A 24,754-nucleotide genomic window follows, 5' to 3' on the forward strand; every position below is an offset into this window, starting at 1 on the left:
GAGTCTGCCTGGTGTATGAAAAGTGCTGTATAAATAAAGTTGCCTTGCCTCTTTTCAACATCTGTTTTTAAACTGTTTTTTTTGGTTGGTTTGAGTTACACTGTATTCAAAAAGCGGTTGAGGAACCATGGCCGAGAGGAAAAACGGCCAACTAAGAAGAGTTTAAGGTCACAAGGGTGAAGCTTCCTGCCGTACCCGGAGCTGTGGAGCGGACAGGGGGCATCTGGCCCTTGGAGAGGAAGTTACGCAGCTGGGACCTCTTCACTGGGGACAGCTTGCTGGCTGTAAACAACAACCAACACACATAGTACACGAGAACAACAATCACACCGTTTTTAGAGAAATCAATGAAAGTATTGATAAGTTTACCCCCGGTTTGATTACCTTGTGTTTTGGAGGAGGGTTTGGGGGAAGTGGTGTCCAGCTTGGCTTTGAGCAGAGCGTCCCTTAAGCTCTCCAGTTCACGGTCCAAACTGCATTCACAACATCAAAACCATCAACAATCTAACCATTATTCAAACCCCATGACATCATCTCTAAACGCGTAGCTACAAATATACACATATTGGACATTTTCTTCGTCATCGATGTCCATATCCATTTTTTCCCATATCCCTGTGACCAGATCTCCGGTCCCCGCCTGCCCCAGGACCCCTGGGGCGACCCCCCCCCTACCTGTCGGGGGTGGAGGTCTGGCTGGAGGAGGAGGAGCCGGCGGCAGGCGGGGCGGCGGTCCAGGCGGTGGTCTTTGTGTACAGGCGCAGGGAGGACAGCTCCTTGACCAGCTGGTCCAGGCGGCTCTTCTGCTGGTTGATGATGAACAGGTTGTTGGCCAGGGTGGTGTAGAGGGCCTCTCGCCCGGGGACCATCATGTGCCTGGGTAGACGACAACGTTTTGATCATTAATGTGAAATAACCATGAACTGGAACACGCATTATGTAGCACCGATCCACTGGGTAAGCATGGTATCAACACTGCAGGGGTTAAAGGTGCGGTAGACACTGGGAACTCCATTGTCGAACCGTGTTTGGTCATTATTATAGTTTCCCAATTCAGACTTTCAGATTAATAACTAAGGTCTGATAGCAAACGGTGACAGGGGCGTTAAGAATTTCGTTCGCTTCCTATTTGTTTTGGAGCAATCATGTCGCTGGACGCGGGGAACTTTAAGTGCGTGATTGGTGACCGGCAGTAGTAAATTGTTAAAAAAGGTTTCAAAACAATACCATTGACACTGGCGGCTGTAGAAATACCCATCCAAACACTTTATCCACCTGCGCTAATTAGTTTACTTCAGTATAAACAAAACAGAAAACAAGGCGTCACTCCGGCCCTTTCACTGTCTGGCTTCCTCCCGAAGCTCTGTGCCATCACCCCCCAGAAATTCTGATAGTTAGCGGTCACGCCATGATCAAGTCACAGCATGAGCTGGAGGCAAAATATTATTGTTTACTATCAGAACCGGGCTCTATAACATAGTACGCCTGCGCTAAGACCAATCACAGGAGTAATGTCTTCTTCTTCATCTTCTGTCTCTTTCAACCCTTACTTCTGCTTCTTCTTCTTCTCCAGGTGTTTCTCCCATTCCATGTCCAACACGTCGTTCACATCTTCCACGGCGAACATGACGTACTGGTACAGCCGCCGGATTTCCTGGGGCCAGGCAGAGCATGGGGCACACGTCAGTCAGTTTGATCACACATGAGGAAATAATAGATGTGTGACTAACATCATTCGGAATGTCCACATCATTAACCCCAAAAATGATGGTTATTAAAAAAGAAAATCTACAAATCACCAAATATTATCAAGGAATCTACCGAAAACGTTGTAATCCTTCAAAAAGATATTCATAACACTTAATAACTAGGATACATTACTTATCTTAGTTAATTCAGTAATGAGCATTAACTAACAATTAACTAAATGATAACTAACATTTAACCTATGGTCAGCTATAATTTACTAGTACTTCTATAATGTTTAAGTTGACTAAAGTAATTTTCATTTTATTTTAACTAAGGTAATGCTGTTCATGTTAACTAGGGTATTCATTTAGAAATTATTTAATAGGATTAGGGTTAACCTTAACCCATTAACCCATAACCCTATGCTAATGCTAATAATAATGTGCATTACTATATAACCTAATGTTAATTAACAGTTAATTAACCTACACTTATTTTAAAGAGTCACCAATGGATTTCCACTCAAAGAGAACGTCTTCCTTCCTAATCTTCTGGATTAAGAGTTAAAGCCATAGCAGAAAGATGATCCCCTAACCCTGACCCCACCTTGAGCCGCTCCTCGCTGCAGGGGTCCAGGGGCTTCTTGTAGAGCAGCTGCAGGTAGCCCCGGTCCTTGCTCAGCTCGCTCTGGGCCATGGCGTCCTCCGCCCCGGCGAAGCCCTCCAGCAGGGTGGTCTTCAGAGTGCCGATGTCCCCGTGCAGAGACTGAGGGCCGGGGGGGGGTGAGGTTAGGGGCACGTTGAGGTTGTGGTTTGTTTCTTCTCTACAGTGACGTGTAGTCGCATGGTTTTAATTCTGGAGGATATTCCTGTTAATGACGCCTGCCTCAACTGTGTGCCCTGGCACTTTTCTTTTTACATTCCTCCTGCTCGTATTGTGGAACTTTATATTTGGGGTATCTATTGTTTAAAGTGTTTACTCTACTGTATAACTTCTACTACTTTCTGCTCTGACAACCAGTGTCCCTGTCCATCTGACAGGTGAGGTGATCATAAAAGTGCTCGCTAAGCGCTAGGAGCTAAAGAAACAGCAAACACAGCATGAATACACTGTGCATGCCTAGTTGCAGTGGTCAAGTGCATGAACTAACTAAACTTGATTGACCCCTATCATCAGAGTTGTGTGACGATGGAGGCACAGGTGCATTCAACTTGCCATATAGCATAGTCTGAAGTACATTCATGACCCACGATGCTGTCGATACAAGCTATTGGCGAGGTCTACCAAGCGCCTCTGGGTGAGTGTGCTGGCGCGCTACCTCCGTGGTTTCCTTGATCTCCAGGGTGAAGACGTGGAGGTCCTCTGTCTCCTTCCTCAGTTCCTTCATCTGGGCCCCGGTGCCGACTTTGAAGTCTGCCTTCATGCTACGGGCCTTCAGGTCGTCAAGCTCCTTCTGGAAGTGGGCGATCTGACACAAAACCAAACCGTTAGGTCAACAACACCCATTTCACCCAGGGAACTATACGAAAAAAAGGTGAAGGAAAAAGCTAATTGAGGGACGATTTAACAGTAAAAAATAAATAACCATTCCCAAAAAACATTTGAGAAATTGGGACCAGAAAAAGTGATTGAGAGACCTGCACTAGTGAAATAGACTGCCACTTTAATTTAATTACTAGGATTCTAGTTTGTAAATCCATATTTTCTGTCTAGTAAGACCCAGTGACTAATTGAGTATATAGTACCACCTGCTTTGCTGGGAGTAGGATTTAAACGATAACAATTACATTTAAACATATTATACCATCTTTCTTGGAGAAACTAAAGCACATTCCTAAAGTAATGAAATCTTCGTATATCGATAATCACGTTATGCTCACAGATACCGAACACTAATGAATCTCACTAATCTATTTCTCTGTGCACCAGTCCTTACCTCATCCAGTATGCCGGTCATGATGGGGTCAGTTCCCCTCTTCTGCTGTAACTGCTTCTCTAGGGACTTCACACCAAGAGACGCCTACAAGATGACATTAACATTGATTTATTACAGCTCATTCACTAATCCACCATTTTCAAATGCAAACAGTTTAAAAACAACTTTGAATTTAGAACTACGTCACAACAAGTTAGTAACTATGGAAATGTAAATGGTGCCAATGTTGACAAACTGATACTTAAAACTATGTTAAACTGCAAATAACTAATTGACTAACTCAAAAAATAGTGGACTACAAAAGTGTAGCAACAACTATAATGTGCAAATATATTGCAGTGTCAAAATAATCCTGATGCTACTAAATGGCAAAAGAAAATCATGTTTCTATTTATCACTTCATAATCCATGCGTCTATAGATAATATATACTATTTCCCTATAGATGACCACAGAAACTATTGGTTACGACGATATGTTTCTCAAGAAGGTAACAGTGACCCTGTATCGCTGGTAAAATAAAACACGTTTCCATTGATGACAATCAAGGCATTTCCATGGTAACCTCAACCCTGGCTCTGCGGGTGGGAATCCCTGTAGCAGTCCAGAGGAACACAAGGTACCTGAGGAGTGATGGTCTGGACCGCTGGACTGGGCTTCTGCACCGCTGCAGGCGGGGCGTTGGTCTGGACCGGTCGCACCAGAGCTAGCAGCAAGACAGCATCACGTAAGGTCAGCATCATAAACACAGCACAACTGGATGTACAGAATGCTGCCACGTGACAAGTAAAATTGTGGAAGCAGTTATGACACGCAGAAAGAAAGACGATGACAATCAGATTGTGTTATTTCACAACATGTTATTTCAATGCGACTGTCCCATAACTCAATCATCCAATTCTTTGTGGCTCATCTTAGAAATACACTAAGAGGATGAAACCATTTTCCTTACACTCGCAATATACACCAAACTGATTCTGATGGTACATTGGTTTACAGAGAACACTGAATTTATAACGATCTCTGACATTTTTCTGTGTGTGTGTGTGTGTGTGTGTGTGTGTGTGTGTGTGTGTGTGTGTGTGTGTGTGTGTGTGTGTGTGTGTGTGTGTGTGTGTGTGTGTGTGTGTGTGTGTGTGTGTGTGTGTGTGTGTGTGTGTGTGTGTGCATTGTACCTGGCATAACGGGGCCCTTGTTGGCTGATGGCGGAGCGGCAGGCTCAGCCGCCGCTGGCTTCCCCAAGGGGGGAGTGAAGGAGAAGGCCTGGGAGGACGGCGCCGGGGTCTCCACCGCTGAGAACCTAGAGGGGGTTACAGGCAGGGAGAGCTGAGTACCAGCCAGGACCCTCATACAGGAGGCTCCGCAGGCCCGACAAGAGAGGAGGAGAGGGTACAAGCAGTCCTGAATCCTGGGACCCAGTCGATTAATTATCGTTAAGCTGTCGGTTTTCCTATACTTGGGATGAGGAAGGACTTGTGTCTGTGGTTTTATAGGATACATTATTTCGATGAACTGTATGATGAGAGTCGTCTTAACTGTGGTACTTGTGCTGCCGGACAATTGCATAAACAAATCAATAAATTAAATCTTAAAAACGAGAAAAGGCTTGCAATCCAATGTTTAAAAAACCAGTGTGCTTTTAGTTGGGTTTCCACTAACTGTCCCCATGGTGCACCATGATGTTCCTCGCGTGTCTCCATGGATGTGTGTTCGGCCGGCCTCGTGCTGTCTGGCAGCACACAATGGCCAGAGACCACTCGCGCCGGGATAAAGAGAAGCGAATCAAGTGAGGGCTGGCTGTGTGTGTTTTCTATGCAGGCATAATGTGGGAACCAATGTCAGCTTACAATGGCTGTGTGGGTATTGAACCGTTACAGTTTTAGGAGTGAACATAATGGGTAAAAAGAAGCCCTGTGGGTTTCAGTCCAGCTCCTTCCCCGACGATGATCCATTCATCAGCCTTCAAATAGTCCTACTTAAGTGTTTGACTTGCTGAATGTCTGAATGGGTTATACTCTTGCTTAAAAAAAGGAAAGTAGTTTGTGCCTTGGCTTTATCGCTCTTCTTATATTGGCTATTCATCGTTTGGGTGACTTAAGGCAGAAATCCAAAGAAATCAAATACCGGTACATGAAACTGTATAAAAAGAAAATACTTATTGTAGGGACAAAAAAGGCCTCTAGAGTGTGCTAGAAAGATCCATAAAAGTTGTATATCCTGAATCTGTGTCTTAACAAAATCATCATGAGGCGATCTTTTGAATATCTGGGGTGCTTGCTTTGGGTCTGCGCTCAATGTTTTTGTTAATTAGTTGCATCACTTTTTAGTATTAGCTGTATCGTACCAAAATGAATCACATGCCTTTTTTAGGACAACTTCACATCAGTTGCAGTTTTCAACGACAACAATGGACCAATGCTTTAAGGGAGAGGTAGTGGCTGAGGCACCGTGCCCAAAGACACCTACAGGTCGGCTGGGGACACGGGAGGATCTGACCTAGTACCTCCAGGACGCCTAAGGGTTGACCCCAGCTGGCCGGTGGACATCGGGGGGGGGGGGGGGGGGGATTGATCCCAGTCCCGTTCAGCTGGGAACACATTAACCACCCACCTTACCTACTCCTAACACTCACTAAGCCTCCCTTGAGACTCGAACGGCCAAACTCACAAACCCAACACATCACAAACCCCGGCCCCGCCCCCCAGCCCCGGCTCCGCCCCCCAGCCCCGGCTCCGCCCCCCTCACCTGTCGTTGAGGTTGAGCTTCACCACGGGCGTGGCCACCTCCGGGGGGTTGAAGACGGTGAGGGGGGAGGCGGCGGTGAGCCGCTGGGCGGACAGCGCCAGCCCCACGGGGGAGGCCTCTCCGGGGGGGGCGGCCGCCTTGGCGGAGGGGGTGCTGAAGGCGAACGCCGAGGGCGCCGCCGGGTGGCTGGAGGGGGGCTTGGAGGCGAAGGAGAAGGCCAGGGAGGCGGGGCCGGAGGAGGAGGGGGCGGAGCCGAAGGCGGCCGAGCTGCCCAGGGAGAAGGCGGGCGGGGCGGGGGTCACGGAGGGCGGCAGGCTGAAGGAGAAGCCGGACGGGGCGGCGGGCGGGACGGCGAAGGGAGCCGGAGCGGAGGAGGTGATGGGGCGCAGGGCCGCGGGGAAGCCCCCCGGGGCGGAGCAGGTCGGGGGTGGGAACCCGGCCGGGGCAGAGGAGAAGGGGGCGGGGGCTTTCACAGCTGGGGCGGGTGCAAAACCTGGGAACACAAATGAAATAACACATTCATATCTGTAAGAATTATAGAATTATGATTTGGTGCAGAAAATAACATAAAATAAAAAAGCAAAAAATTGATCACATCTAGGCACACACATCTGCAAGATTGGTTTTCAAGTTAGGTTGAATATTTTTTTTTATATACTATTAATTACAACAAGTTGATATTGTTTTTTGTCGGCTGGACGATAGATAACTCATTATGGCCTCTGCCTAGCCTATGGGGTACACTCACACCCACAGGGACATCGTCAACGTCATTAAGCAGTGTTTAATCTGGAATGCAGCAGTCCTACTACGTTAAAGCAGAGCTTCTGCGGGGGGACGGCACAGCGCCTTGCCCCGAAACCAGAAACACAAAGAGGCGGAGCTACGCCTCGTTTCCTGCATCCTTAAGGAGACATCCTACCAAAGAAAACTAATTTGCCCGAGTGGATGAGGCCTTCAGAAGGGGAACTTAATAAGTGTATTTCTAAAGTGGTCTAGACTGTGTTTATTTACAGACACTTCTCCAAGAACAGCAGACAGGATGAGTTAGCTTGTCTCCCCACCAATGTTTTGCGAGCGCTGCCCGAGGTCGTGTCCGCTGTTAGCCAATTAGGCGCTTACAGCGACACGATTGGTGGAAAACAAATACAAAGCGAGAGAAAGTGAAAACTCTGCTCACACAGATCTGAGATCATCTGCATTCAGACTTTTATCAAAGTCTGTTTAGGGGGAATACTTCTCTAGTACCACTGGGCCGGGGGGGGGGGGGGGTCAAGGTCAAGCCCTGCTTAACAAAAGGAGGGTGACCGTGTCATGGTTGTGGTGTACCTGCTAGTGGGGGCCTCTCGCCCTCCAGAGGCAGGGCGGTGGGGGCGGCCACCATCTGCTTGGCGCCTGGGTTGAGGTTAAGCAGGGAGAAGGGGCAGAGGACGCCGTCGGTGGAGAGCAGCAGCATGATGGGAGCCGGGGGCAGCTTCTTTTCATCCGCTGGAAGAAGAAGTAAAAGAAGACACACACACACACACACACACACGCACACACACACACACGGAGCGGGAGAAAACATTTAGAAGGGAGTGGTTGGAGCCGGTACAAACAAACAAATCTGCATCTAATGGAAGATGCAAATAAAGATCAGAGGGAGAGGACAAGACGCCCGGAGGCGCATTGCGCTGGCATCAAGAGATGAGACAACACGCACACATGCAGCGCTTAATCACGAACGGCCCGGCCAGTGTAGCCCTCCTTCACTGAATTGCATTAGGAACAGTTCAGGCGTGATTTACATCATGTACGTACGACTACGTGCCTTTGTGACATTGTTCAGTGCGTTTTGAGAAGAACAGTTCTGATGTCGGATTCTTAGGCATGCCCCAGATGTCTGGGACATTTGAACAGATCCTGTCTGCCTCCCTCAGAGCATTGGGTTTCTTTGCACTGTGTGTGTGTGTGTGTGTGTGTGTGTGTGTGTGTGTGTGTGTGTGTGTGTGTGTGTGTGTGTGTGTGTGTGTGGAACTATAAGCTGTACAACACACACTCCAATATAAAAAAATATATATAACAAAAACACCCCCCAAGTATGTAAGTATTGTGTTTCAGACAACAGTGATGATTGAATGGCGAGAGAGAAAAGAAAGAAGAAAAAAAAAAAGAAGATTGGCGAGTGCGAGAGTATAAAAGTGAAAAAGAAAAAAAAACAGGGAGTGAGGGAATGAGCGAAAACAACAGGAGCCGGAGACGGGCGAGAGAGATACAGAGAGTTAGCTTTAACCCTCATCAGGATTCCACTGCGTGAACGTCTGGGCTTTTGTTGTGCTCCTTCGGCGTGTCTGGGCCATTTTAATGAGCTCTCTTTTTTGCTGCGTAAACAACAACTATCTCGTTTCACTCCCTCCAACCAGCCCCGGCTGCCTTTCTCGATAGAGATTTGATCAGGCAACAATCACGTCAAAGTGTTGCTCAAATTGCGGGTACTTAAGTCGAACGGTCTGTAAGGGGGGGTGGGGGTGGGCCTGGAGGGTGGGGAAGGCAGATAAGACCAGACTAGACCAGACTAGACACAGAGGCCGTACAGGCCGTACGTGTGGCTGTCTGCCGCCAGTCGGAGGCCGATGAAAAGGAAGAAGAAGAAAAAAGGAGAGGGAGGGGGCGCTTATCACTATTCTTCGCACAGCGCGTCGAACGGAGCACTGCAGCGGAAGCAATGCAGACAAAGTCACAGGGAATCGTCTACATCGCCTCTGTGTGTAGGGGATGTTTCGGGGGGCTGGTGGTGGTGGGGAGGGGTAAGGCTAAAGGAATGTAGATGGGAGGAGAGGAGGTACGGAGCTCTAAACAAAGCGAAACAGCGAAGAATCAATCGTCTTCAAATATGAAGCGACATGCATGACGTGTATGCATGGTGCATTTGTCAGACCACTTCGATTGGGGGGGGGGGCGGGGCAAACGGACGGCGACCAATACCTTGCAGGCAGAGTTTAAATTTGGGTGTTGTTATTTTACCTTTAGAAACATCGGCACCTTTAGCAGCGCCGTGTCTAGCCTGCTTACATCAGCCTCAAAGGAGACGGGCTATAGAGTGAACGCAGCCTAGCAACCACATCTGTGTGTGTGTGTAAGTCGGAGACAAGAAATTAGCAGCACGCCCACACCGAGGTCTGTCAAAGTTCTGGCAATTTTCAAGGTTGCACAATAGAATTGTCAGACAGTGCCCAACACACACACACACGGTCGATTTTCTTTAGAATTGTTCAGTGAGTCTGGCAGTTAACCGTGTTTGTTTGTTCCTCAGACATTCCTTTTTTAATATTTGTTCTGAAACTGTAAAGGGTTATTGTGATGAACTAATTAAGTGTCACTCAATAAAAGTTCTGCACCATATTGCAAGCACAGGAATTCAGTTTTTCTCTTTCATATTTTGAACAACTGAAAGCACTGGAATGTGCACAATGGAAGATGCAAATAAGGTGCATTTTATTTTGCTCTTTCAACTCAACTAAATGCTTGTGCCCCCATCCACCCAGAGGCACATGGGGCGACGGCAGGCCCAATATGTTGGGCAGACTGGCCGTTTCCCACGGCCTGTGGGAGTGTTTCGTGGAGGGGGGGGGGGGGACGTACTTATGTATATCTCCTGCTGGCTGGTGTAGTCCACCACCAGGCCCATGGGCAGGGTGTCGTCACTGTGCTGGGAGACGGGCAACTCGGCCCGGCTGGCGTCCTCCAGGATCCACAGCTCCCACTGGTTCTGAATGGAGACCAAATAGGCTCTATTAGATAGTTAGATGGTACTTTTCGACTGCAGAGCCTAACTTAAATATCTGGAGTTGAGAGTTCTTCAATGATAAAAGACACGCCCATCTAACGGTCGAAAACAGGGACATTTTCTGTAGAAATCGTTGTCTTCGGCCTAACCCCCTCTCCCCAGAACATGTGGTAACATCTTGTTGTCTGCAGGTTACATATTGCTATAAGTGTAGCTACAACTCAAGCCACTAGAGGCTGCTAATGAGGCAACGCACCATAGTGGTGGTGATTATTGATTTGGGTGCAGAATATGGAGGATCCCCTTGACGACTTACCTTATCCTTCGCGATGACGCTGACTTCAATGGAAGCTGCCGATGTGGCAAAGACGACGTCCCTGGATGAAATAATAAAAACATTGGACCAAAGAGAGTGGGCAGGGTGTTGTGGCGGAGTTGCCAGGGGGGTTTGACTCTCAGCCAACAGGGACTGCGATCAATCCGGCATTTCTGCAGTGAATCGCCCCGTGTCCCAGAGGAGGAGGCCCAATTCCTGCCTGCTCCTAAATTACATGGATCTAAAAATGAACTGCAAGTCAGCACCTTAGCCAGCAAAGTGGCTACGGTGTTCCACTGCCGACCAAAGGTGACTGGGTTTGATTCCCCATTGTTCCCCAGCCTATGAAGTTTAGGCTGGGAAAGGTTACCTGGTCAGTCCTTGAGCAAGATGTCCCAACACCTTATGCCCCTTAAGCACACATATCTGAATTCACTGACATTCACTTTTATTAAAAGGACAAACCGATCTGATAATGAACAGTGCAGTGTGGATCGCCTCTGTGGAGGGACTCAAGTTGCGTTTGCACCAAAAGCGAAGCAAATATTCTACTCTTGTTGCTCGGGAGAGGTTGCTCGCCTGAACCGCAAACTTTTCGGTTCAGCGTGAGTGATTCAGCAAATGGTAAATGGACAACGGACTGCACTTATATACCCACTTTCACCCAAAGCGCTTTACCATATTGCCTGACATGCACACATTCAGACACCGACGGCGGAGTCAACCATGCAAGGCGACAGCCAGCTCGTCGGGAGCAGTTAGGGTGAGTTGTCTTGCTCAGGGACACCTCGACACAGCAGGGATCGAACTGGCAACCTTGCCGTTACCAGCCAACCCGCTCTACCTCCTGAGCAACTGCCGCCCCCCTGTCGTCCGTATCAAGGGAAATACACACGGCATTCAAGCTAGAGACTTGAATAAGAGTTTGCATTGCCTTTGTATGCATTCACGCCACGCTTTTTGGTTTGAACGCACGGTCAAGCCTCTGGTGTCGGTGTGTTGCCTACCAGTCTTCGATCTGGCTCAGGAAGTAGTGGTGCTGTCGATCGATGCAGGTGCCGTACACGGGGTCGTTGAAGTTCAGATACCTGGTCTCTATCTTCTCATCCTTTTTCTGCAACAAACACATAGATGGAGGTGTGAGTTCATTAATAATAACTTTCTCTCACCAAAGCCATCCTTCCTTTTGTTAGGTAATTATGTGAGATGTAAATGATGCAGTGAAGACATATCATGCATTTATATGCTACAGTATTTAGCCACAGACAAGTAATCGCTTATATTTACAAGTGATGTTTTTTTCTGAAAAGGCTGGTGCTACTTGGTTGTGTTGTAACCTTGCAGTAGGGTAACCTAGCTGCTGGTGTGACCTGGTAGTAGTGTAGCCTAGCTGCTGGTGTAGCCTGGTAGTAGTGTAGCCTAGCTGCTGGTGTAGCCTGGTAGTAGTGTAGCCTAGCTGCTGGTGTAGCCTGGTAGTAGTGTGGCCTAGCTACTGGTGTAGCCTGGTAGTAGTGTAGCCTAGCTACTGGTGTAGCCTGGTAGTAGTGTAGCCTAGATGCTACCGTCGCCCTTCTGCTGGTGTAGCCTTGCAGTGGTGTAGCCTAGCCGGTAGTGTACCCTGACTGCTAGGGTAGCCTAGCTGCTGGTGTAACATGCTAGTAGTGTAGCCTAGCTCCTGGGGTAACATGCTAGTAGTATAGCCTAGCTGCTGGTGTAGCCTGGTAGTAGTGTAGCCTAGCTGCTGGTGTAGCCTGGTAGTAGTGTAGCCTAGCTACTGGTGTAGCCTGGTAGTAGTGTAGCCTAGCTACTGGTGTAGCCTGGTAGTAGTGTAGCCCAACTACTGGTGTAGCCTGGTAGTAGTGTAGCCTAGCTACTGGTGTAGCCTGATAGTAGTGTAGCCTAGCTGCTGGTGTAGCCTGGTAGTAGGGTAGCCTAGCTACTGGTGTAGCCTGGTAGTAGTGTAGCCTAGCTACTGGTGTAGCCTGGTAGTAGTGTAGCCTAACTACTGGTGTAGCCTGATAGTAGTGCAGCCTAGCTGCTGGAGAAGCCTTGCAGCTGGTGTAGACTAGCTGCTGGTTTAGCCAGGCTGCAGGGGTGTGTGTACTCACTGGCAGGGTGATGACCACCAGGTCTGGAGGAGTCTCGACGGAGCCATCAGCAGCGGCATAAACCACAGCAAACACAAACGTCCTCAGCCACAGCACGTCCAGAACTGGGGGGAAATAACAAGCAAAACAAGTTCCCACCAAAAGACATATCCATATTTGGTTTTTGGTTATAAAAAAACGTTAGTTAAAAATTAAACATAAATAAATAGTTATTATACTATGGTTAAAAATCAGGATACAAGGTATACAAATAATTTGTCCATTGGTGCGGTTGCGGTTCCTACCTTTCACAGGGTTGTCGGAGGAGTAGAAGTTTGGACATGGGACTACTTTCTTTTCTTGGAGCGCCTGTTTAATAAATATAGAATATACATATATAGTGAGTCAAGTGTTTTTTTTTTATAGGGTTAGGCGTGACATTTGAAGGTGGCAAGTGCCTACTCACACATTAGGAAATTAACTTACTGGGGTGTACTGACTGACAGTAGCGTTCATTTTCCCAACTGCAACCTGTTTCCCTTTGGGACTCCAGCAGACTGAAGTGAAAAAGTTGAGGAAATACAAAATACAATGTTACAGTTTGAACACTAATGTGAATAATTCCATTACAAATTTTCTTTATTCAGGAGCTATGCTCGCAGTCAACTGGAGCAGATATACTCACAAAGCATTTCACTCACCCACAGCTGACAGACGGCAAAAGCATTTCTAACCGATCACGCTCAAAGTATAGCTCTTGAACCTTACTGACAGCGCCTTCAATGAAAGCCTATAACTTACTGCATGTGATGCCGTTGTCAGCCGATAGCTGGGCCTGCACGGTCACACGGTCGGTCACGTCCAGGACCATCATGCTGCCGTCGGACAGACAGACTGCCACCATGGACCCCAGGGCTGGGTTCCACTTCAGGTCCTGCACCAAGGTGCCCGGGGTCACCGCAGGCTGCAGAGACGCAAAGGGCAGCTTCTGTTGTCTCCCCTGCAGCGGAAAAATAAAGGACAAAATGGTAAATGGGGACGAAATTAAAGCATGGATATCAATCATTACACTTGGATGCATTACATATACTCGTATGGCGTGTTAACCTGAGATTTAATTATTTTAAATCATATTTATTGATAAATATGGATTTGAAAACTTTGTCTGGATGGTTGCTTAAGTGATTGTGAATCTAGTTACATTGCTTGGATCGAATTAATATTCTTTTTCAAAGCAAACCTTGAATACAAAAAATAAAAATAAAGAAATATTGAATCCCGTGTCCTTGAAGTAAAATATAAAAGGCACACACAAAATACGGAAAAACATATAGCGATATAAAATTGTCCTTGTTGTTGTTGTTGACATTTTCTGTTTGATGCTATGACATAGCCTTGCCAAAACCTGACTGACATCTCGGAGTTTGTCAAGATGGAGATGTTTCACCCGTTCAAAAAAAGATATCCAAATAGAAAACCGTTTAAAAAATAAAGAAAATAAAAAAATGATACATGAACCATCACCTGTTTCATTAAGGTGCGGACGTCATAGAAGGTGATGGACAGTGCCGCCTCGGCAGACAGTCCACAGAGAGACAGGGTGAGCTCATCACTGCTGAGGGCCACGTTATGAAGAGGATGTTCCAAGCACACATCCACCAAGGCTGGGGTGACGTCAACTGAATAGACATGGAGGAGGAGGAGGAGGAGAGATGGTTATAAGAATGGAGGAGGAGGAGGAGGAGAGATGGTTATAAGAATGGAGGAGGAGGAGGAGGAGGAGGAGGAGGAGGAGGAGGAGGAGGAGGAGAGATGGTTATAAGAATGGAGGAGGAGAGATGGTTATAAGAATGGAGATGGAGGAGGAGGAGGAGGAGAGATGGTTATAAGAATGGAGGAGGAGGAGGTGAAGGATTGGTGAGGGGCTGGATGGTATCTAAGGGGTTTAGGTTGTTTGACTCCCGACCCAAAGATTCTGCGGTTCAAACCCCAATGTATGCAGTCTATCCCGCCAGCTATCCTTAGGCAAGATACCCAAACTGTACCACTACAATGTTTCTAAAGAATAAAAACAATCCATGCACACTGTTTGGTAAAAGTGTCTATTAAACAATGAAATTGTATTTTAATAAATAGTATGAAGGACGCGTGTTATAATTAACAGCAGAGGGATTATTTGTGTACGTCAATCTTACTTTTGTCATCAGCATTTCCATCCACTTTATCCACAGAAAGGATTTCCTGTGTTACATATACTTTCACTGTCCTGCCCAGTCCAACAAATATCAATCCAAATTTGTTTGACACGGCCAGCAGATTGGATCTGTCTTTGGGCAAATCTGGAGGAGAGTCAAAAACTCGAATCTTTTTCAACTGGCGAAACTGGAAATCCTAAAACGAAAGAAAGAAATGTTAGAAATGCATTGTCCTCTATAATACTACTTCAGATAACCCATTAGTCTGAATGTCAAGTACAGGGATTTGCTCCACTTAATGTCATTATTATCTTTTTCTTATAGGATGATTTAATGTCTGTAGTATATGGCTCAAACTACCAAATCACCAGATGATCACACGTTTAAGAAATAGCTAGTATGGTGAAAGATGAGGAAACATGTGTTTATAGTCCCTGAATATAATAAACACTATTTGAACCCCACCCATCTAGGCTGTTTCCGATTCCTTATGCATGTAAACAACAGACTGGACATCCAGTGCATGCAAATGGCCGAGAATCCATGCATCCCAATGGTGTCGTTTAAGTCTCTGAAGACCAGACGCCATGAAGAGGTGACTGTCAGTGAGGGACCAATGCTGTGCTTGTCATCGATTTAAGATACGTCAAGACGTGTCTTGTATAACTGAAGTGTTGTACTGCGATCGCTTGCTACGGAAATGGTTTGGCAGACATTGAGACAACTTAATGTCCAAAAACAAACACAACACCAGCTAAGGCTAGCTTCGACTCACTTTTAGCGACACCCGTTTGTCTTACCTTCATTTCCCGCTCGGGAGGAGAATCGGTATCGTCGCTCATTGTGAAAAGTGTAGACAGTTCAGTCGCAGTTTCGTTTATGCTTAAAGAATTTATAAGGAAAAACGCAGTTTTTAGTAAACTGCGTTGAGATAACCAAACAACATGCCGCGCTGCGCGGTATGATAGGACGTCACTCGACGCAGGGCGAACAATCAAACTCAGAGCAGTGGATACTCGGAGAGAACTCAGATCATAGAGTGCATGGATTGGAATAAATGCGCAATGTAGCGCAGCAATCGCCCGTTGCTTATAAGAAATCAATCAATATTTGATGAGTGTTTGTTATTATATATTGTTCAAACAAAGATTCCTATAAGTATCATTTTCGAGAAGACGTACGCGTAATGCAACAGCAAAAGACGGCGAGATAGGCGGCATGCTGAAGGACTTTTATTAAAAAGCAGCTGTTTTATGTGTTGCATTTCAATGAAAAAAAGTTACTCATCTATCAACAACTGAAAATGATTATGAACATATTGGAACGACTATTCTTGTGCAACATGAACCCCGGTAACTTGGCTGTTTTATACCGTTGTTTCAGTCAGGACATGTGTTGACATTAGGATTTTATTGGTTTAGATAATAATTAGAAAGCAGTCTCTCAACATGTTTCCAACCGGGAAATGTATCATTTTCATTCGGTCCAAAGCCCTTTCAACAAACTTCATGATCACATGGAATCCATTTTTTTAACACGTGGACTGGGTCATATGAGGGTCAGCTCTGGCCCATGTATATATATACAAACATGGTTTATGCCAATGTCGGGACACTTCTTATTCATGAAGCACCAACTAATCCACCGCTTGTTGCACCAGTGAAATCTAATTCAATAAAAATAGCTAGTAGCTAATTGAGTGAATACCAGAAGCGAGCTGGACATAATGACAAGGCAGTTTAGCAGGAGCTCAGCTATCCATGACAGATCTCCCTCAGTGCACGTTGAGGCGCACGTCGCTGCTCTGATTGTCGGCGCTTTGAGCAGATGGCTTTAAAGGTTCATCCTTGTCTCTGCCTGACGTTGAGTCGTTGCACGCATTTTAATTTCCACATTTTATGCCGGCGTGTTATTTTCAAACATGAAATCAATTTTTATTAAAAAAAGCATTTATAGCTGTATTATGGTTTATGGGTTCAGGATTGAGGGTTAAAACGTAATGACTCGTTCATTGTTATATGCTGCTCCTTTTGTTGGATGAATATTTCAAATTTTCTAACTTTACTATTTAATGTATTTGTACTCATTTCTGCTTTGTTTTACACTTGCTTTCTATAGAATGCTTATATTTGCCTACGGACAGTGCTGCAAGTATTCAAAGTCAAAGTCAAATCCCTTGTATGTGTGAAAATACAAAGCTGTGTAGGCCTAAAACACAAGGCTACAACCCCATCAAGGCGCAAAGGTTGTGTGCTTTGGTAGCAAGTTGAGCTAATAATGTAAAACCTAATCAGACTTATTACCTGAACTCAGATACCGTATCCTCCCCTGATCACAGATGTGTAATTGTTTTTGTAAAAAAAAAAGAAGAGAAAAAAGGTTCTTCTTCTAAATTGCATGCAGACTCCTTTTTTTTCATGAAACTTTTAGTTTTCATCAAACGAGGGAAATGCAGTAAGACAGGTGAATACAAACGCTGTACAGTTGCATACTGTATTTATATCCTTTAAGGTTAGCTATGACATTCTTTCAGAATTGTCCTCTTTACAAACAGTTCAATTTGTACTGTACAACACACAGGTCAAAAAAGCAAAGCGGAAGAGAGTGAAGTTGAATGAAACAAGAAATTATTTAAAACAGCCTGGATCAGACCACGTTTAAGACGATACAAAGCCGCAGTATCTGAAAAAGGCAATGGACATGATTGAACGGGTACAAATGTCTGCATATATCTTCAACAAAAGGAAACAAAGAATTGGACATACCGCTGTTTAAACATTGGTCGGCCCACACCATCCACATTCCATGCTAGTTGATGAACATTTCACCTTGACAAACTTTGTTTCAAAAATTCTGAAGTTTATAAGAGTGCATAATTTCAAGGACATCAAATTGATGAGTTATTTTGGGATATAATTTTTGCTGAGTCAGAGGATAATACTCGAAACTTTCAAGCTGGAAACATTGTTATGGTGAACAGAAAATCAAGAGAACCTCGGAATTCCTAACTGTAAATTAACATTTAACTGGAGATAATACAACTGGAGATAATCTTGTTAATGTCTGAACACAAATCATGTCAACATTTGCATTTTAAGGCACTAATCCACACTCCCATGTATAACACTCTGGTTAGAAAAATCGAATGTTCCGATCAATCCATGACTAACATTTAATTTGCTATCTTCATGTAAAGTCAAATTCCTTCTAGATTAAATTGTAGCTTCACCAAATGATTTATAGGATTTGGTATATTCAAATGATTTATGATAAGATAAACCCATTGATTGTCATTCGTGTGTTTAACCATTTTAAGGGAAATCTAACTTTTCAATGAAATCCATATATAAATTGCTATGTAATTTGCGGAAAATAAATCAGCAACCTGATATTTGTATATTTCAAAGTGCATTAGACTACAGGCCTATCCAATTTATGTTTTCGAAACAAATACTACCTAATATCAATTAAGAAATAAATTAATTCTACTGTAATTTGAAAGGTTGAAATTGGAATTTATAATTATGTTATAGTCTTTTGTTTTGAGATTTTGAATTAATCTAATATTTCCCTAAATCATGGTTTGTAGCGTTCTCTTAAGCTATATCTTATATGTACAGACTTGTCACTTTAACACAGCCTAAAAAGCAGAGGGAAAGTAAAAAAAAACAAAGTAAGTGATTAAAAAAGTATTTGTTGGAATTTAGAGATAATGGGTTGAGCATTAACCTAGACTTAATTTTTTTTTTTTTTAAATCGTAACATGACTTTCCATCTTTTTGGAAGACCTATTCAAAGCCAACATTGTTAAAAAAAAAGAAAGAAAACATCCTTAGTTTATATCAACATTAATCCTCTCACGGTGAAATTGTTAACCTTACAGCCCATTTTGCTGTGTCGCTGAATTTTAATTAAAGTTTTGTAGTTTACCTATTGAATAAAAGGCTTGACCCCTCATCCAATACAGTGCTACAGTTTACATTCATCCATAATTACCACATTCTCGTCCAGCCTTGTTTTCTATGGCAGATCACATTATTTTTAAAAATAAAATAAAATACTGTAAACCTTTTTTGATACCTAGTGCAATTTTACCCTGTCCACCTTGTGCAGGGCAATTTTAAAGCTTCCCCACATCAAAGACATGAACATTTACAAAATAAAAACAGAATAGCTGGCCCATTCATTTTAAATGATGAGCCGTAAAAGCGTTAGCATACAGTTCAAATTTACAGTGGGCACACATTTTTTTGCCTAGCAATTAGCAAAGTCTTGTTAATATTCAACGTTTTCAGCAAAAAGCCATTTGACTTAACTTCAGCTGTATGACATTTAACTTCAAAGACAACAAATACGTGTATTTCCGACATTTTAACAACGATCGCTTAGATTTTCAAAAATGCTGGTGACTTAAATGAGTTACCACTTAATATTGGCGGACAATCAAATTGATGGTCTGAAGCTTTGACTATGGACCCTATTCACCTAGTCCCCACCTGGTTCTAAACGCTAGCTTGGTTAGCGTTAAGGACCAAGGAGGAGCCAAGATGTCTGCCAGGTGATTAAGGCCCATTGATCGTAGGAGGCGTTGCAACAGTGTTTAAATATCTCTGCTTATACCCAATAAGCATTGGCTGACGAGATTACATCCTTTTCTGTGGCACAAAGCGTGAAAAAACAAAAAAATAGAAGTGACAAAAAAAACACATTTCCAAGTCCTTATTCAACATATTCCTCTAAAAGAAACTACAAATGTGACCAATCTGCCAGTTGTAAAATTCACAAGGGAGACGAAGGGAGGGCAATTTCAGTCGATTCTTTAGTATGGTCACATAAAAAAACTACCACAAACAAACAAAGGTCTCCCATATTTCAACTCTTCTTTTTAAGTGCAAATGCAACAAGCCAGCAGAAATCGCTCTAATTAGTTTCATTCAATAATTTACAAAAAACAAGAAAAGAAAAGTTGGGGAGGAGGAGGAAGATGAAAGCAGGACTACAAAGTCTTAGTGTCTCTCGAATCAACCGCATCGTCATCGTCTTCGTCACTGTGAACCACGCTCATCTCTGGCTTGGGCGCATCCTGTACCGTATTGCACTAGTGTTCACCACAACGTAGTGTAGTGTGCGTCCTCATCATCATCATCATCATCATCATCCCTCAAGCTCCTCTCCCCCCTCCTACCCCATTGTTCGGTGCCAATGTCAATCTACATGCTGATAATCCCGGCTCGGGACCGAGGCAAGACCTTTCATAAGACACGGGGAAAGTCCCCGGTTTTGTTTTTTTGTTGTTGTCAAATTCAACGTAACTTATCTTGAGGGCAGCAGCTGGTCTGGATGTGGAAACGGTCATTGTTGGTGGCACCATTGTTTGCACCATTGCTTGCACTGTTGTTATTGTTGTTGTCATCGCCGTCATTGTTGTTGTTGTTTTTTTACTTTATAATACGCTGAATTCATTCTCAGTACGCATGCAAGCTCTGTGTAAGTGCCTGTTGTCGCTCAGGTGTTCATGACACCGTCCCTCGGGGCTTGTATATACTGTGTGTATATTAGGGGGAAGAAAATGGTGCTTAGACAGTTGCACTGCAAGGCTGTGTGTTTGTGGGTGTGTGTGTGTGTGATGGAGAGCTTGAGAGACAGAGAGAAAGTGAGAGTAACAGAGCGAGGAAGCGCAAGAGAGAGAGAGAGAGAGAGAGAGAGAGAGAGAGAAAGAGGGAAATAGAGACAGAGAGAAAGTGAGAGACAGACGCAGAGCGATAGGGAGAAAGTGAGAGAGCTAGCAAGCAAGAGGGTAAGACACAGCGAGACGGGGAAAGAAGGACGACAAAGGGAGTGAGGCGGTGAGAGACAGGGTAAGAAAGACAGAATGAGAAAGAGACATGGAGAGACAGTCGGGAAAGTGGGCATGTGTACATGTGTGTGTTCTTATCCTAGTAGACACAGGCATCACATTGACAATCTGATCTAACATGTCATGGGCGACTGGCCATGGACAAACGACCCCTTCATGCGATTACCCTTCTCTGGCTTGAATTGGGCATTTACAGGCCCCTTATCCTTAAGCAACCATTCTTCATACATCATACAACAAATCACATGCTGCTATTTTAGGGTGCACATTAGAATCCTCTGTTCATCTGGAAAGTCACTTTGATTTCCTGGTAGTCAACTATGTCCCCAGAAGAACTTAAAATTAGTAATTGTTTGGACAGGCTATCCATGTGGTCTCAATGAACACCCTTTATCTAACGTGTAACTGCTTATCGCCAAGCCCACTGACTGAAATATGCACCACGTTTTATGCATCGCAGGCCAAACAATCCTAGTTAAACCAAGAGAACTAAACAGTCAAAGTATGCTCAAAATGACATATCTCACTGACGTTAAGTAATCAATGAATTGTGAATTCGAAGAAGGACGCTTGTTGAACGCTGGCTTTCTTTTGAATCCAAAGGAATAATGGGTATAAAACATATAATAAAACACTTTGTTCTATTCGTTTCCATTCCGCCAAGGTTGCTTAGGTGGTTTTACAAATACATCATCTGGGAACCGGATGCATCCATATAAATACTCATATTGTGGCATTGCCTTTAGACAAATAATGACATCTCTATGAATAGGTGTGGGTGACTATAAAGAGTTTGTCAATGCCATGCCTGTATCTATTTGGCTTGTGTAAGTGTGTGTGTGCTTAAGGACCCATGTATGTGTGTGCATGCATGAGTAACAAAGTGCTGCATTGTTAGATCTACAAGCATCGATTTTCGCTGTGTGTGTGTGTTTCTGTGTTTGTGTGTGTGTTTGTGTGCTGATAAGTTCCCTCAGCGGGCGGCATATAAAGCAACGTGATGAGCGATAGGGAGGGAGATATCGCTAGAGCAGAGATGGGGAGAGGAGAGCAGACAAGAGGAGGGGAGAGAACAGGAGAAGGGAGGGGAGGGGAGGGAGCAGAGAGGAGAAGAGAAGGGAAGAGAGGAGAGGGGGCAGAGAGGAGAAGGGAGGAGAGGAGAGGGGGGGCAGAGAGGAGGAGAGAAAAGAGGAGAGGGAGAGAAGAGGAGAGAAAAGGAGGCCTCCTATTGGGCAATATTCACTGTCCGTTCAACCTAAGGTCCTCCCCGAACTCTTCCCTTTCCTGTCCCGGGGGGGAGTCCCCCTGCCCCCCTGGCGCCAGTGACACACGATGATCCATGCCCTCCTCCAGCCCCGCCTCCCCTTCCTCCTCCTCCTCTAGCTCCTCCCCCGCTCCTCCTCCTCCTCCTCCATTCTCCACCCCTTCGTCTGCCTCCATGGGCCCGGGCCCGGCGGGGCTGCCCTCGCCCAGCAGCGGCTGAGTCCTGAGCGGCTCCTTGCGGTCGGGGAACAGCCTGTGCTCCATGCCCTTGTAGTCGCCCTCGAAGGGGAGGCCGGCGGAGGCAGCGGTGGCGGCCGGGGCCGGTGCTCCCAGGCCCACCAGGCCCAGGCCCACCACGGCCCCCATGGCCCCCAGGCCGGCCCGGTACACCTCCATGCCGTCGGGGAGCATGGACTTGATCTTGGGCAGCCAGCGCTTGCGGACGCGCCGGGCGTTGGTGCACATATCGGCCGCGATCACGTTCATCTCGCTCTCCTTGAAGTTGGGGTTGAAGTTCTGGCAGTACACTGGGCGGGAGAGGAGAGAGGGGGAGAGAGAGAGGTTAACACACCCAATGACTTACATCTTGCAGTTAACGTTTAAAGTACTTTAGATTTTCTTATTTGTTTTATTTTTGTTGCAGTGCTAATGTACGTCTCTTATGCAAATGAAACCCTTTGACTTGAATTACAGAGAGAGACAGAGACAGAGCAAGATAGAGACAGGGTCAAGGAGAGAGAGCGACAGAGACAGAGAACACAAGACAGACGTTTCTGGCTCCATACTCCAGTTACAACTTCATCATTTGAATAGTTGGATAATTAAAAAGCTTGATATAACAATTCGACTCCTCCCAGCACAAAAGACCCTTTCAATACAAACAAGGCCTCGTTTTGCACTCCCTGAACATAATCCTTTTTGGTTTGGTATGCAACTAATAACTTTTGTTCAAGCTAAAAAGATTACCTTCTGGTTATTTAGGGAAACAGTAAGTATTTTATGCTTTAAGGAAAATATGATTTTACCGGATGTCAAGTGGAATGTTGTTGTCTTGAAGTTTGATTCCAGTTTTAAACTTAATGTTGTGAAACCTTTGACGTGTTGAATTCAAGCAGTGAAGAAAAAAACCCACAATATTTCCATTACAAATGAATTCATTGCTTCTCTCGAATACTGAACTGTTTTTATGTCTCTATGTTTATCGTGTGGATTTCCTCAAGGCTGTACAAATCCAAACTGAAATTGACAGCAAATGGTCTTTGTATAACTTCCACTAGGATCCCAAGCAAAGATATTACAGCCCTGAACTACTTGTCCGTATATCCATTGTTGTTGCTCTGTCAATCTGTCAGTCTAAGGATATACAACACACAGAAAACCCCCCAACATGAATGCCATGTTCATACCCAAATCTCTCTTGGTGGGCAGAAATAACCCCTGGACCCGGATTCTGTTAATGAAACAGCAAGACGCCCTCAAGACATTCTACCCCCTTGATGAGATTAACCATACCCCATTTGGCAAAAGATAATCGACCAGGCCGGTCTTCAATGCATTCCTTAGATGCAAACGCCCCCATATACAAAAATAAAGTCATTCTAAACAGGATAATCAACACGGAGAGTGCAAAAATAGAAAAAGAAAAAAGGAAACGCGTGAAGCATTTCTTTGAAACCTATTTGAGGAACAATAGTGCCTCTATATCGTTCTGTACATCCCCCTTTGTCTTTAATCTTGCCTACCCCTTCCAGACAGTTGGGGTCATGGTACAGCCCTGTGACCAGCATATAGAACATGGGGGGAAGCCTCATGCTTCCTCTCTCTCGCTTTCTTGGTCGTTTTAATTAGTTATCAAGTTTAACTTAAATGACTGCATGCCTATAAGTATATTCAAAAATCGATTATTGTTGTGATGTTGTAATTGATTGAATGCATGTTTATTGTTTGAGTGGGATTTCAATTTTTGGGGTTATTCTCTGAGGTCACACATCTTTTGTTGATTCATGTACTTTGTATTTGCCCTTTATTTACTAAGTACCTCCGTAGCTCGGCCGTGCGTAAAAGTGCGGAAATCTATCTCAGTTAAAACCAAGTTAAGCTTAAGTTATTACGTCTTACTTTTAGGAGGCGTGCAAAAAGAGAATCGGCTAATTGACTAACACGTCTGCGTCCGGAGTATGTCAAAGTTAAGAAAGTCTGCTTGAGTTCAGAAAGTTATTATGGTTGATAAATTCTGTCAAAGTTCAGAAGTTTGGTAAAGTAGATAAAGTTTGTTGAAGTGCAGACATGTATTGAAGTAGAGAAAGTAAATTTGAGTTCAGGAAGTTGGTTCAAGTTCAGAAAGAACCAAAGAACTCGGAGGCGGTTTCCCACCGTGGCTGATAACACATTTGAGCCTGGCCAGGAGAAGACTGCAGCTCTTTTAGAGAGGTGACCACCCGCTGATCAACCGTACCAAAAGCGTCACCGGATGAACACGGTCCCTGCTGGAACTGGAGGGTTCCAGAAGAGATCTGACAGGCCGGAGGACCAACAACAACACCGGGCCAAATGTCTCCAGAGTGCACGACAGAACCTTCTCTCAGAGCGTCAGTGAGGAAACAGCTACTCCTTGTCTCTCATGCGAGTTGATGCAAAATTGTCATTTTAGAGTTTAATGAAACTGTTAAGCTTAGGGTTTAGTACGTCAATTAAGTTAGGGTTTAGAACGGCCAATGAAGTTAGGGTTTAGAAGGTTCCCGTGTTAGGTTTGGTGTGTTTTGTTCTGTTTCTTATGTTTATCGCCGTCATTTCTTCAAGTGGATCATACCCCTTTATTTGTGTTAATTAATGTAATTTGTAATCAAAGAAGGAAGCAGTGCTTGTGGTTGATGACTGACTTGACAAAGAACTTGGACTTCA

At 44.8% G+C, this 24,754-nt stretch overlaps 2 protein-coding genes across 7 annotated transcripts in view; both read right to left on the reverse strand.

Annotated features, from left to right (window-relative positions):
* Positions 1 to 15,695, reverse strand: part of nup214 (nucleoporin 214) — a 33,681-nt gene extending 17,986 nt beyond the window's left edge. For all 3 annotated transcript variants that reach the window (XM_079755842.1, XM_079755841.1, XM_079755843.1), the window contains exons 1-21: positions 15,534 to 15,695; positions 14,734 to 14,929; positions 14,063 to 14,217; positions 13,340 to 13,538; positions 13,025 to 13,095; positions 12,844 to 12,907; positions 12,560 to 12,663; positions 11,459 to 11,565; positions 10,452 to 10,512; positions 9,991 to 10,117; positions 7,699 to 7,857; positions 6,370 to 6,862; positions 4,800 to 4,924; positions 4,248 to 4,330; positions 3,626 to 3,709; positions 3,008 to 3,157; positions 2,296 to 2,454; positions 1,551 to 1,654; positions 676 to 876; positions 385 to 473; positions 196 to 282 (exon numbers count right to left, since the gene is read on the reverse strand). In XM_079755842.1, coding sequence (XP_079611968.1) covers positions 196 to 282; positions 385 to 473; positions 676 to 876; positions 1,551 to 1,654; positions 2,296 to 2,454; positions 3,008 to 3,157; positions 3,626 to 3,709; positions 4,248 to 4,330; positions 4,800 to 4,924; positions 6,370 to 6,862; positions 7,699 to 7,857; positions 9,991 to 10,117; positions 10,452 to 10,512; positions 11,459 to 11,565; positions 12,560 to 12,663; positions 12,844 to 12,907; positions 13,025 to 13,095; positions 13,340 to 13,538; positions 14,063 to 14,217; positions 14,734 to 14,929; positions 15,534 to 15,575 — 2,860 coding nt within the window. In that variant the 5' untranslated portion in view covers positions 15,576 to 15,695. The remainder of the gene's footprint in view (positions 1 to 195; positions 283 to 384; positions 474 to 675; positions 877 to 1,550; positions 1,655 to 2,295; positions 2,455 to 3,007; positions 3,158 to 3,625; positions 3,710 to 4,247; positions 4,331 to 4,799; positions 4,925 to 6,369; positions 6,863 to 7,698; positions 7,858 to 9,990; positions 10,118 to 10,451; positions 10,513 to 11,458; positions 11,566 to 12,559; positions 12,664 to 12,843; positions 12,908 to 13,024; positions 13,096 to 13,339; positions 13,539 to 14,062; positions 14,218 to 14,733; positions 14,930 to 15,533) is intronic.
* Positions 15,696 to 17,132: 1,437 nt separating this feature from the next.
* nacc2 (NACC family member 2) overlaps positions 17,133 to 24,754 on the reverse strand; it is a 32,782-nt gene continuing 25,160 nt past the window's right edge. For 3 of the 4 annotated variants that reach the window (XM_079756027.1, XM_079756028.1, XM_079756029.1), the window contains one exon: positions 17,133 to 22,380. In XM_079756027.1, coding sequence (XP_079612153.1) covers positions 21,830 to 22,380 — 551 coding nt within the window. In that variant the 3' untranslated portion in view covers positions 17,133 to 21,829. The remainder of the gene's footprint in view (positions 22,381 to 24,754) is intronic. The other variant, XM_079756026.1, reaches the window with a different exon arrangement.

This window comes from Pollachius pollachius (assembly GCF_949987615.1).
Source record: "Pollachius pollachius genome assembly, chromosome: 18".
Lineage (NCBI taxonomy): Eukaryota > Metazoa > Chordata > Actinopteri > Gadiformes > Gadidae > Pollachius > Pollachius pollachius.